Source organism: Poromitra crassiceps (assembly GCF_964638095.1).
Source record: "Poromitra crassiceps genome assembly, chromosome: 10".
In the NCBI taxonomy this organism is placed as follows: domain Eukaryota; kingdom Metazoa; phylum Chordata; class Actinopteri; order Beryciformes; family Melamphaidae; genus Poromitra; species Poromitra crassiceps.
This window is the reverse complement of record NC_139631.1, coordinates 28,082,044-28,093,505: the sequence shown is the minus strand read 5'-3', so window position 1 is coordinate 28,093,505 and position 11,462 is coordinate 28,082,044. Positions and strand designations below refer to the sequence as shown.

The 11,462-nt window shown below is 39.7% G+C and overlaps 1 protein-coding gene across 1 annotated transcript; it reads left to right on the top strand.

Annotated features, from left to right (window-relative positions):
- Positions 1-6,670: 6,670 nt before the first annotated feature.
- LOC310784349 (arrestin domain-containing protein 3-like) lies at positions 6,671-9,470 on the top strand (the record flags this gene model as incomplete). Its single annotated transcript, XM_083645365.1, has 4 exons — positions 6,671-6,748; positions 7,348-7,435; positions 8,836-9,104; positions 9,210-9,470. The coding sequence occupies 4 exons, from the start codon at positions 6,671-6,673 to the stop codon at positions 9,468-9,470; spliced, it is 696 nt and encodes a 231-aa protein (XP_083501491.1).
- Between the last annotated feature and the right edge of the window lie 1,992 nt (positions 9,471-11,462).

The window sequence follows — 11,462 nt, the reverse complement described above, 5'->3', positions numbered from 1 at the left end:
AGTAGAATCACTTAGAAAAAAAATGGACACCCGCACACTGTCTTCACTTGCTCAAAATTTGAAAATTTAATACACAACGTTTCGGTACAAGACCTATACTTGAAAAAGGTCTTGTACCGAAACGTTGTGTATTAAATTTTCCAATTTTGAGCAAGTGAAGACAGTGTGCGGGTGTCCATTATTTTTCATCACGTTATCATTAAAACAGGTTATCGTTAAATCCCTACTTGGAATACAAGACAACTAGTCTTCTGAAGTTCCAATCCATCCAATATAAATGTGTATTGTATTGTATAGTGTACTACTTGATGTTTTGCCATTCTCTCTGTCGTTTAGTGTTCAATAATGTATGTATAGCTCCCTCTTGCCTTTAAGTGAGGTGTTATATGTTTACTGTTATAAAGAATAGAACTATAGTTTAGTATTATACTGTAACTCCTTATTAGTTTTGTCATTCTGCAACACTTTGTCTCCTCTATGTTTTAAAACTGTTGGCTTAACTTTTCTTTAATACATGTTCTCGATGCTCCAAATATGCAAAATGATGTTACCGCCCGGTTTGTATTGGCTTGCAAAAACAATCATTTGTACTTGCTGATAGACATATAGAATAAGAGACTGCATATATGCCACAATACTGCCAATGCCATTGTAATTTATTTTTGTTTTTATGAATGACATGCCAATTTTAACACTCCTATAAACACCAGAGTGCTTACTTTATACAGCTGAACCTCAGTGTGTTGTTCAGCTGAAGCCAAAGGCCAAACTGCCTTACAGCAACATGCTGCTAGTATTTGAACTGTCAATGACAGTATTTTCAGTGTCTGTTATTGTCACTTTACTGTACAGTATGGAGTATTCAGTTTCAGTGTATGGCTGAGTAGTAGGCCGGAAGAGAAAAAATACATTACAATATGAAAATTACAAATGAAATCATCCGTACTCAGAAATTAAGTGTATATCACTTTTTTAATAATGCATCCTTAGTGTCATATATGTATATATATATATATATATATATATACATATATATATATATATATATTAGGGATGCACGATATATCGGCAATCATATCGGTATCGGCCGATGTTAGTCATTTTTTAACATATCGGTCATATCGGTATCGGTCAGATGTTGCAATGTTAATATCGGTTATCATTATCAGCCAAATTCTTCACATTGATGATGGGCTTTTCCAAAGGCTTTGCAAATAAAGAAATGCATAACTTTTTCAAATTCAGTGTTAACATGTGTTTTTCAATATGTACAAAATGTGATGATAATAAAAATGTGGTTTTATACAGATCATATCGACATCGGTAAATATCGGTTATCGGCCGTAACAGCAATGTTAATATCGGTTATCGGCATCGGCCAAAATTTTCATATTGGTGCATCCCTAATATATATACATATACACATATCGTTATACATACATATCGTTATAGGAAAAGTAAGTCATAATCTGTACTTTAGCAGTGTGTAAGCATTTCATTTTCTCGCCTGAACTTTAATCATGTCTGTCAACATATCAACAGCATATCAATCTTACATTGTTTATAATCAAACTGAATAGAACAGCAAGTATATAGCGTGTGTGTATGTATTTGTGTGTATATACTGTATATAACGTGTGTGTGTGTGTGTGTGTGTGTGTGTGTGTGTGTGTGTGTGTGTGTACTGAAGAAATTATTTTTTTCCATAAGTTGGGTGCGGTTGGTCTGCCATTGACAGAAAGGTAAAGTTTGCTCTAAATGATGATGATATGATAAAGACAAGGCCAAGGGCCAGCCAGGCAGCTGAGTGCTGTGGTGAACCAGTCTGATGCCACAGTGTCGTTCAGCTTGGAATTCTGCTGTTACTCTCTTTAGCAGCAAGAGAACGGCAAGCAGTGTGCAAATTAAGTTCAACCTGTTTCAGGTTACATACTTTTATGCTGTTTCATATTATTGCATGAAAGGGTGATTTGGTGTGCATTTGTCTAGTGTGCAGGTCTTAACCCTAATTTACAATTTAGACTTTCAGCCAACGCTCCTATTCAAAGATTTAAAGTGAGTGAGAAGTGTCATGCTCAAGCACACCTTGATAGCAAAAGTGAGTGAGCATACTGACTTACTGGGCTTGAATCTGAGTCCCTCTGGTTCTGGGACGGCCTCCCTAACCATAAGGCCAGCCTACCACACGGTGCCACCCCACCCACTTTAACTGGGTGTCAAACTTGATGGTGCAACCGCTTCTAATGCTAATTTGGAGCGTTCAGTATGAGATGGCTCATCGCAAGTGAAGGAATTTAACTGCCTGTGAGACAATTTCATAATCCAGCTACCTCCGAAGCTGTTTCTAAGTCATGTCTAGATGACTGTGAAATCATTTCTTGGCATCTGTCTGCCTGGAAGGCTGGTCTATGTCAATTTGCACACGTTATCATTTAGGGCCAACTCGGCCTGTCTGCAGCATGTCATTCTTCTGTGTAGAAGGGTTCCTCTCCGGTGTCAAACCCCAGAATTCCTGTGCCTGCTAACATGATAGAATGTCATGTTGAGTTTATTCAAAAGTGCGCTTTTACATTAGACAGTATAGTTTTTCTATGGGAGAGGTAAACTGGACTGATTTCTTCAACTCTGTCAGGCCATTGCACTGTGTTCAAAATATGTAATGTCATATAGTGTTTATATATCAAATATTAAACAAGAACATGTGACATCACTGTTTTGTGTGTTGTTTTCTTACATAAACCCTAAGTATCAGGGTTATTAGAACTAATTGAATGTGCCTTTTCTGTACAGACTTCTGGCTTGCAGGTATGGTGCAATCCATCTCCTAGCCTATAGGGGGCAGCAACGCACCAGGTTACAGTGTGAAGAGCTACACTGACATTTACCGTACATAGTTTGGAGGCAGCCGAACAGCATTTTTGTAAACAAACTGCGTCACTGGGAGAAAACAAGAATGGTACCGTATGGAACCAACCTTGAATGTATCACTCTAGTGGATGTTTATAATCTACAATTACCGGGAACGTACATGGTAATAACAGGGAAACAAACCACGCTTCCTTTTACAGTACAGTTCCACCTTACATACCGGGTAACTCGTGAGGTTTTACTTGATAAAGTTTTGGAAATGTATGTGGTACAAGTTTCTAATTACTGGGTAATTACCAGGTAAATACATGGGAGTTACCAGGTAAATATCAAGTAAATGATGGGTAAATACCAGGTAATTACCGGGTAAATACCTGGGAGTTATCTGGTAAGTACCTAGTAAATACTGGGTAAATACCTGGTAATTACAGGGGAAATATCTGAGTTATTGGCAGGTAATATGGTCAAAACTACACAACCTGATGGGTAATAGTGGAGGAGTGTAATCTACAATTACCGGGAAAGTACATGGTAATACCAGGGAAACAAACCATGCTTCCTTTTACAGTACAGTTCCACCTTACATTACAGGGTAACTTGCAAAGTTTTACTTGATAATGTTTTGGAGTGTACGTGGTACAAGTTTCTAATTACTAGGTAATTACCAGGTCAATACCGAGTTACCGGGTAAACATCGATTAAAGGCTGTGTAAATACCAGGTAATTACCTGGTAGTTACCGGGTAAATACCAGTCCATTGTCTAGTATATAACTGGTAATTTACCTTGTACATATCTGAGTTATTGTCACACTAACACATTTAGACGAATTGATGGGTAATAGTGGAAGGTTTATAATCTGTAATCTATAATTACTGGGTAAATGCCAGGGAATTACCAGGTAAATACATGGTAGTTGTCAAGAAAACATCTAGTCATTACCGGGTATTTACCTGGTAATTACCAGGTTATTACCCAGGAGATAATTCTAATTACCAGGTAAAATACCTGTCAATTGTCGACTATATACCTGGTAATTTACCTTGTAAATATCTGAGTTATTGTCACACTAACACGGTCACATTTAGACAAATTGATGGGTGATAGTGGAGATTTACAATCTGTAATCTATCATTACTGGGTAAATACCAGGTAATTACCAAGTAAATACCTGGTAGTTTTCAGAACAATATCTAGTAATTACCAGGTTTTTACCCAGTAACTACCAGGTAATTACCCAGTAAATACTTCTAATTACCCAGTAAATACTTTTAATTACCAGGTACTTACCTGGTAGTTACCAGGTAAATACCTGGTAATTACCGGACTGTAAAAGGAAGGGTTACCCATTTCAGGGATCAAATGAAAGGGTTTCTTGTGTGCTGAAAACTGATCACCACTACCACCCTGCAGTTGTATTAGCAAGCACCTGATATACATTATACCTCATATAACTGACATTTTAATGAAGCCAAGGGTGGCAAAATTAATGATCCCCTTATCAGTTGCTCAAGGTGACTCTTGGTCAGGTGACATTTTTACCTTGACAGCTGCTTAGCCACATCCCAGTGCTATTGTCATAAATTCACAGGCAAACAAAAATACTTTTTTTGCACAATAGGGACTAAAAACAGAATGATATTATAAGATTATTGACAGGGCCACTTTTATCTTAACATTTCTCTCAAAATAACTAAGTGGGGCTCACCTGGTATAAAGTGTGTACCACAAAGGCTTAGTCCTTCGTGTGGCTGACCCGGGTTCAAATCTGACCTGTGGTCCTTTGCCGCATGTCATCCCCTCTCTCTCTCTCCCCACCTTTCCTGTCTGCCTACTGTCCTATCAAATAAAGGCAAAATACCCCCCCCCCCCCCCCAAAAAAAAGAACACCTTTATAAGTGGTGGTTTTGTAAATGTTTTGGGGAAATTACATACAATGTATATATATAAGACTAAAGACACACCTTTTCAGGCTCCATCTGGGCCCTTCTTGATCTAACTTCGTCTCTCTCTTTCCTTATTAAAAAAAAAAAAAAAACCTAACCAACCTTGTACCACTAACCTAAACTTGTACCACTGTTCCTTCAGAAGTTGTAGTTGTCATAGACTGTGCTCCATAGTTGATTGTTCTATTGCTGACAAAAAATGTGTTATTGTAAGTCGCTTTGGATAAAAGCGTCTGCCAAATGACGTAATGTAATGTAATGTAATGTATATAGTAAAAGATACCAAAAATGAATAATCTCTTTGTGAATTTGAAGGAGGTTGAGAAGATAACACTGTGCAGCTGATTAGATTTTTCTTTTTAACTACACTGCATGATGTATCGCAGAAACCATGTATAACATATTCTGTCTATACTGCATTTTCACAAGGCATCAGTTCATATTCTTAGAGCAGATAACTTAAAGATAAACAATGATTAGGATTAAAGATGATTAATGATGCAGGCTATAAGATATAACTATCCATGTGTGCGTCCCCTGACTGTAAATCCAAATGTCCGTTGACCATTCATACATTAATTCATTGTAATAAGTAAATTTTTGGAGTCATCAAATTTCTGTGGGTGGGTGAAAATCTTGTGGTTTAATGATTGCCAAGGACACACCTTGCAACCTGTAGGCCTTCCTCTGCTCATGATGTCACCTATAGCACTTGTGGAATGCTGCATGCCAGGTGTCAATTGCTTAACAGTGATCGACCATGTCAAACACTGTGAAGAGCTTTTCAGTGGGATACAACCCCATTAACAAAAGCAACACGTTCACCAGCGGCGATTACCTTACAGGGACAATTACATTGGAGCTGGCTAAAGAGTGCAAAATCAATTCACTGTGTGTGAAGATGAAGGGAAAAGCAGAAGTCAGATGGACGGAGACATATAACAAAACTACTGTAACTTACCATGCCAAGGACAAGTACTTCAGTATGAAGCAGCTTGTCATTCAGGAGAGCCAGGGTGAGTGAACTGCTTATTATTAATCTCAACCTGCTGGAATCAGAATCTCTTGTTCAGACTGTGGTCTCTTTTATTTAAAGTGATTTAAAATAACATCCATTCCATTCCCACCTCTGTTGTCACTTACTTAATGATCCAATTACAGTTTTGGCTTATTTGTGTTGAAAGTACTTTGTGTTGCAAAGAGCTGGTTGTGTTTATAAAACATATACTGTCCAAAATGATAGAAATAGCATATGGAAATCTATTCAGCTATAAATTCAGTTTTCCCTCTAAAATACCTCTACATTTGTCTTCCTCACTCTTATGCGACACATCATACTAGCATAGGCATTTACTGACTGTAGTCATATTGACAACCCTTGTTGAAAGGAGCGATGGTAGCCACAGCATTGTGTAACTGGGTGACTTCTTGCTTTCAGGCAACAGTAATGTTGGCCCGGGTTGCCATGTCTATCCATTCACTTTTCAGATCCCTGCACAGTGAGTTTATAAATTAATTATACCTGTCATGATTTCTGACAAATACATATCAATCTATCACACTTTACTACCCTTTCTGGACACATACAGTACATTCTTGTTTATTGGATGTGATCATATTTAAGTGTATATCATAAAAATAAATAAAATCATCTGCAATTTAAGTGACGAACATTTGACATGAATAGTTCTACTCAATAGTTGTGAGAATTTGAGTATGACAAAGGAATGTCCCTCATCTTCCAGTCTGTATTTAATCTTTGACTCTTTGACTTTGTCTTTCAGAGATATGCCATCTTCCTTTAAAGGGTCCTGGGGGAAAATCCAGTACACTTTGCAGGCAAACTTGAGCCGATCGATGAGAATAGACAGCAAAGCCAAGGCTAAGTTCACCTTTGTCTCCAACACAAACTTAAACAGTTCTCCACGGCTGATGGTACACACACACACACACACACACACACACATACTGTACATACACACACACACACACACACACACTAGGGCTGTGAATCTTCACTGGCCTCACGATTCGATTCGATTACGATTCAGAGGGCTATGATTCGATTCGATTACGATTATCGATGCATCTCGATGCATCTTAAATCGATGCATCACTTTTTTCCGCAATACATGATTTATTTTTTCTCACTTTCTTTTTTCTCACTGTGTGGCTACTTTTAAAATAAAAGTGCATTTGGAATTGCATTGTATTATGATCCATAATTAAAATAAACAACTGCATGTACTTCCATTATATTTTATTTGATGATGATGATGATTTTTTTTTTTTGTTTTTTTTTGTTTTTATAATCGATTTTTGACATTTGTGAATTGATGCAGAATCGTGCACGTCTGCATCGCGGTGCATCTTATAATCGGTTATTTTTGACACCCCTAACACACACACACACACACACACACACACACACACACACACACACACACACACACACAGGTGTTTGCCATTTGACTACGGTCCTACTACAGTAATATTGAGGAGTAACCCTATGTCTTTGCTTTCAGACTCCACAGCATGGTAACAAAGATGAGAAAATGAAGCTCTTTACCTCAGGATCAGTAGCCATGGATGTAAATATTGATCGAATAGGCTTCTACCAAGGTAAATCTGTGTCATTAAGATTCACGAGCTACCATTTTTTGTTTTTTTGTTTACTGCCAAAGAGTATTAATTATTTTTCACTGTTGTATTACATATTTATCTGAGTTGTGGGGGGAAAGAAAAGAAAAAACATATGATTTTTTTGCATAACTCAGATCAAAGTTCCTTTTGCACAAGGGGCTGTTTTATGGTTTGAAGATAAGACAACACGTGATGAGATACAGTCGGCAGTAATAACTCTCTCGTAACGGGACAAGCCCCGTCTTTTATTGTCACACGAACACCACAACACATGCATGCGGCCACAACACACTCATGCTGACGGTGGCCGGTGAAAAGTGTCCTCTGCATTTAACCCATCCAGGCATGTCCTTTCCTCCGAGGGGCAGGCCAGGAGCAGTGGTCGCTTTCTCGTACAGCGCCCGGGGACCAACTTCGGATGTTGTCGTCACTGGTCGGATGACGATGACGATCTGATCTTCTGCATGTTTTTAGTGGGGGGGTTATATACGGAGGAACCCCCTGGGGGAGCACGGGGAGAACATGCAAACTCCACACAGAGAGAAAGGCCCTTACGACGAGATACCCCACCTGGGCAGTAGGCACTGAAGATATGGGGGGGAACACAACCACAGCGCCCACAGTGTCCCAGGCGAGAATCGAACTCAGGACCTTCTGACTGTGAGGCGACAGCTCTACCACTGAGCCACCGTAATAATGAGAGTGAGGGGTTGTGAGAGCAAATCAAACTGTGCTCAAAGCTGGGTGTTACAAAAAATACTGCTTTCATTGCCTGCTGAAGACAGAAATTGGAAAACTGAAATTGGGTGAATTTAACTTTTGGCTGTAATTTCAAATGTGTTTTTCCAATTGGAATTCAGTTAGCTGATTCACACATCTGGGCACAAGGGGCTTTTATTCTCCGAGTGTCAACTGGAAGGCAGCTGTTTGCTCCAAAGCTGCCAACTACGGCAACTTCTCTTCACTTAGCCAATCACAAGCTGTGTGGCACTGTGGCTTGTTCATCTGCTCAGCCAATGGTTAAGTCGTCAGAGTTGCACATTGGGCGCCATCTACTGGGCTGCATGACTCAATACATCAGTTTGCTACCTTGATGCTATTGTTTAAAGCAGAACTTGTTGACAGCATCGTCATATTTTGCCTTTATGCCTTAACTATAAATCAGTTGCCTATAATTTATCATGTCCTTAGTTCCGCAGGTATCTCTTAGCAAACAGTATATCCCAGTCATATAATGTGGCCATGCAAAAACAAAAATGCATGTATCTGATAACTATCATTCAAGTGTGTTGGTTGGTATATTAGTTTTATAATATAGTATTATAATTTTGTATGTGTTTCATGCTCACTACTATATTTATTGGTGTTCTGTTTTGCAGGAGAGGGGATAAAAGTTGTGGCTGCCATTCAGAACCGCTCATCCCGTGAGATTAAGCCCAAGTACTGCATTTACAGCAAGCACAGTTTTTTTGCGACGGGATTCAAGGGATTCAAGAGAAGAGTCCAAACCAAAGACATCCTGAAAGAGACGGGCGAACCCATCCCACCATCCGCAGGCCAGACTGTCACCAGGATCATCACCATCCCTCCCGCCATGGGTTTGTCCATCGAAAACTGCAACATCATCAAAGCAGAGTACAGGCTCAGGGTGTGTCTCTCTGTCCCTCTGAGAGGTTTTTCTAACATGTCTGCCCAGCTCTGACCGTTACTCATCACCAGTATATTTTTTGAGATATCTCTTGTTTCATCACAGGTCTATCTGGATGTCAAGTACGCCTCAGACCCTGAGATCAAGTTCCCGATAGTCGTCCTGCCTGCCTTGCAGGCAGCTGATTGGGAGCAACCACCTGCTAATCCTGGCTTTAGCACTGGTGCGTTTGGCAACCCTGACCAGCTAAGATGGACCAGCTTCCCACAAAACCCCACAGTCTCCACAGGACCCTCTGCTCCCCCGCCACCCTATGGGACATATGAGATGTACCCCTCCTTGTCCGATTTTGGTGGAAAATCCTAGTAGTTCAAATAGACATTTGGAGACGATTAATAGAAAAAGATCAATGTGGACTTCATATTATTATCATAGTATTAGAACAAGCAACCTGACACTTTCCCCTTGCTATCTATCACAAGTCGTTTTTAACTGAGAATTACTTGAAAGTATGGCATACTGTATGAGTCTAAGGCTGCATTCACACAGGATGCGGCGATTAGCGGAGGGTTATGCGGCTGTGTGGGAGCCACCGCAGCATGACGTCAGGTTGCGTTTCTCCAAAAGCTGATTATGTTTCAACTTTTCACCGGTTTACTTTTTTTCTTTTCTTTTCTTTCTGGCATCTCCTGAGGCCCCCTCTACTGCCCCATTTAAAATGAATGGGAAGATTGGAATTTTTGCCACATCTCCGGATTCTGTGTGAATGCAGTCTAAGTTATAAATTAATGTCATGTAATATTTCACAATATCTTTTAGTCCCTCTCATCCCGACCAGCTCAGAATGTTGTAATCAGCAGAATGTTCTGCAGTCCATTGAGGAAAAGTCAGGAAAAGTCACATGATTTTGTTTGAGGGGGATGGAGCTAATGAGGTGAATGCCTGAATGCCAAAGTGGCCTGGAGGGTGTATCTGTTTTTCCAGGGTCAGGTGACTCTTTGGAAAGACAGTTGAGGGGAGGAAATAAGGGATGCATTGCAGCAAAATAAATCTACCTGAACTTAATTTGACCCACTTTTGGAATATATTAACTCATCTTTAGAGGATGACAAATCTTTATGATGTAAATCCCACACAATACATAATTATAAGTATCAAATTGATCTAGGGTCTTTTGAAGTGGGAAAAATCATAACCTAATGTTTTTCTGATTCATCTTTATATAATATATGATAGTTCTATTTTGATAGCTATAGGAATTAGTTTTTTATTAGTAATTTTATCTTTTTAAGAATTTAATACATACCAAGTACATACAATTTTTGGTCCGAATGAAATGTTATGTGGTCTCTCCTGTTTTACGAAGTAAAACTATTTTTAGAAGCATTTTACAAAATGTCTATGGGAAAATAAATGGCGGATGAAAATCTCTGGTACAGTGCTGAAGCAGGAAGTAGGCGGTCACTTTGCCTCTCTATTGATCAATTCTCATGAGTCTTTTATCTTCTTTCTTTTTCTTTTTTTTTCTCTATACGAGGGATCAGCGTGACGTCACTTGCCACCCAGAAATGCGGAACCCAGCAGTTAATAGTATGACTCATACTATGAGTTGTGTCAAACAAACGTTAATACCTCAAAAACTATACATCACATCACTTATATTTTGACATTCTGAGTGAGAGCAGAAGTAGCTGAAGAGTTTGATGTATAATATATGCATGTCGTGTTAAAGTTGTGTGAACTGTCGCTGTTTTAAAAATGTAAACAGAGTTAACTGGCTAGAGTCAGACACTCACGCCTCGCGCCACTTGTGCTCCATAGGTTTCCATTGCCGTTGCCACTCCCAGTGAAGCGGTTTGTTTACCAAAATGCTGCTCGGCTGATCCCTCGTATAGGCTACATACGTGCACTGACCATCGTGATACAGTGGTGTATTTCATGCAGGCTAGAAAGCAAAACTGCTGTCTGTCAGATCCACTGAGTCTGACCTCGTCTGACCACAGACGAGATGCAGGATAGCCAAGCGAATGTGATTGGATGAACGTTTAACGCTAAGCCAATCAGAGGCAGATAGGGGGCGGGTCATGTCTTCGCCTAGCCTTCGCCATCATGGGGACAAAAATACCCCCCCCCCCCCCCACACACACACACACACACACACACACACACACACACACAGCGGAGCAGCGGAGGACCTCACAGTGCTGCTGCCGACCGAGTCCGACACTTGTGTTTTCTTTTCTTTTCTTTGCAAACAAAGTATCTATAGGCTACATTTGCGTGCACCATGCCGGGCACCGTAAAGAACGTCAGTGTGAGCTGTGAGAAAAACACATTTTCAGACGGCGACTTCGTCTC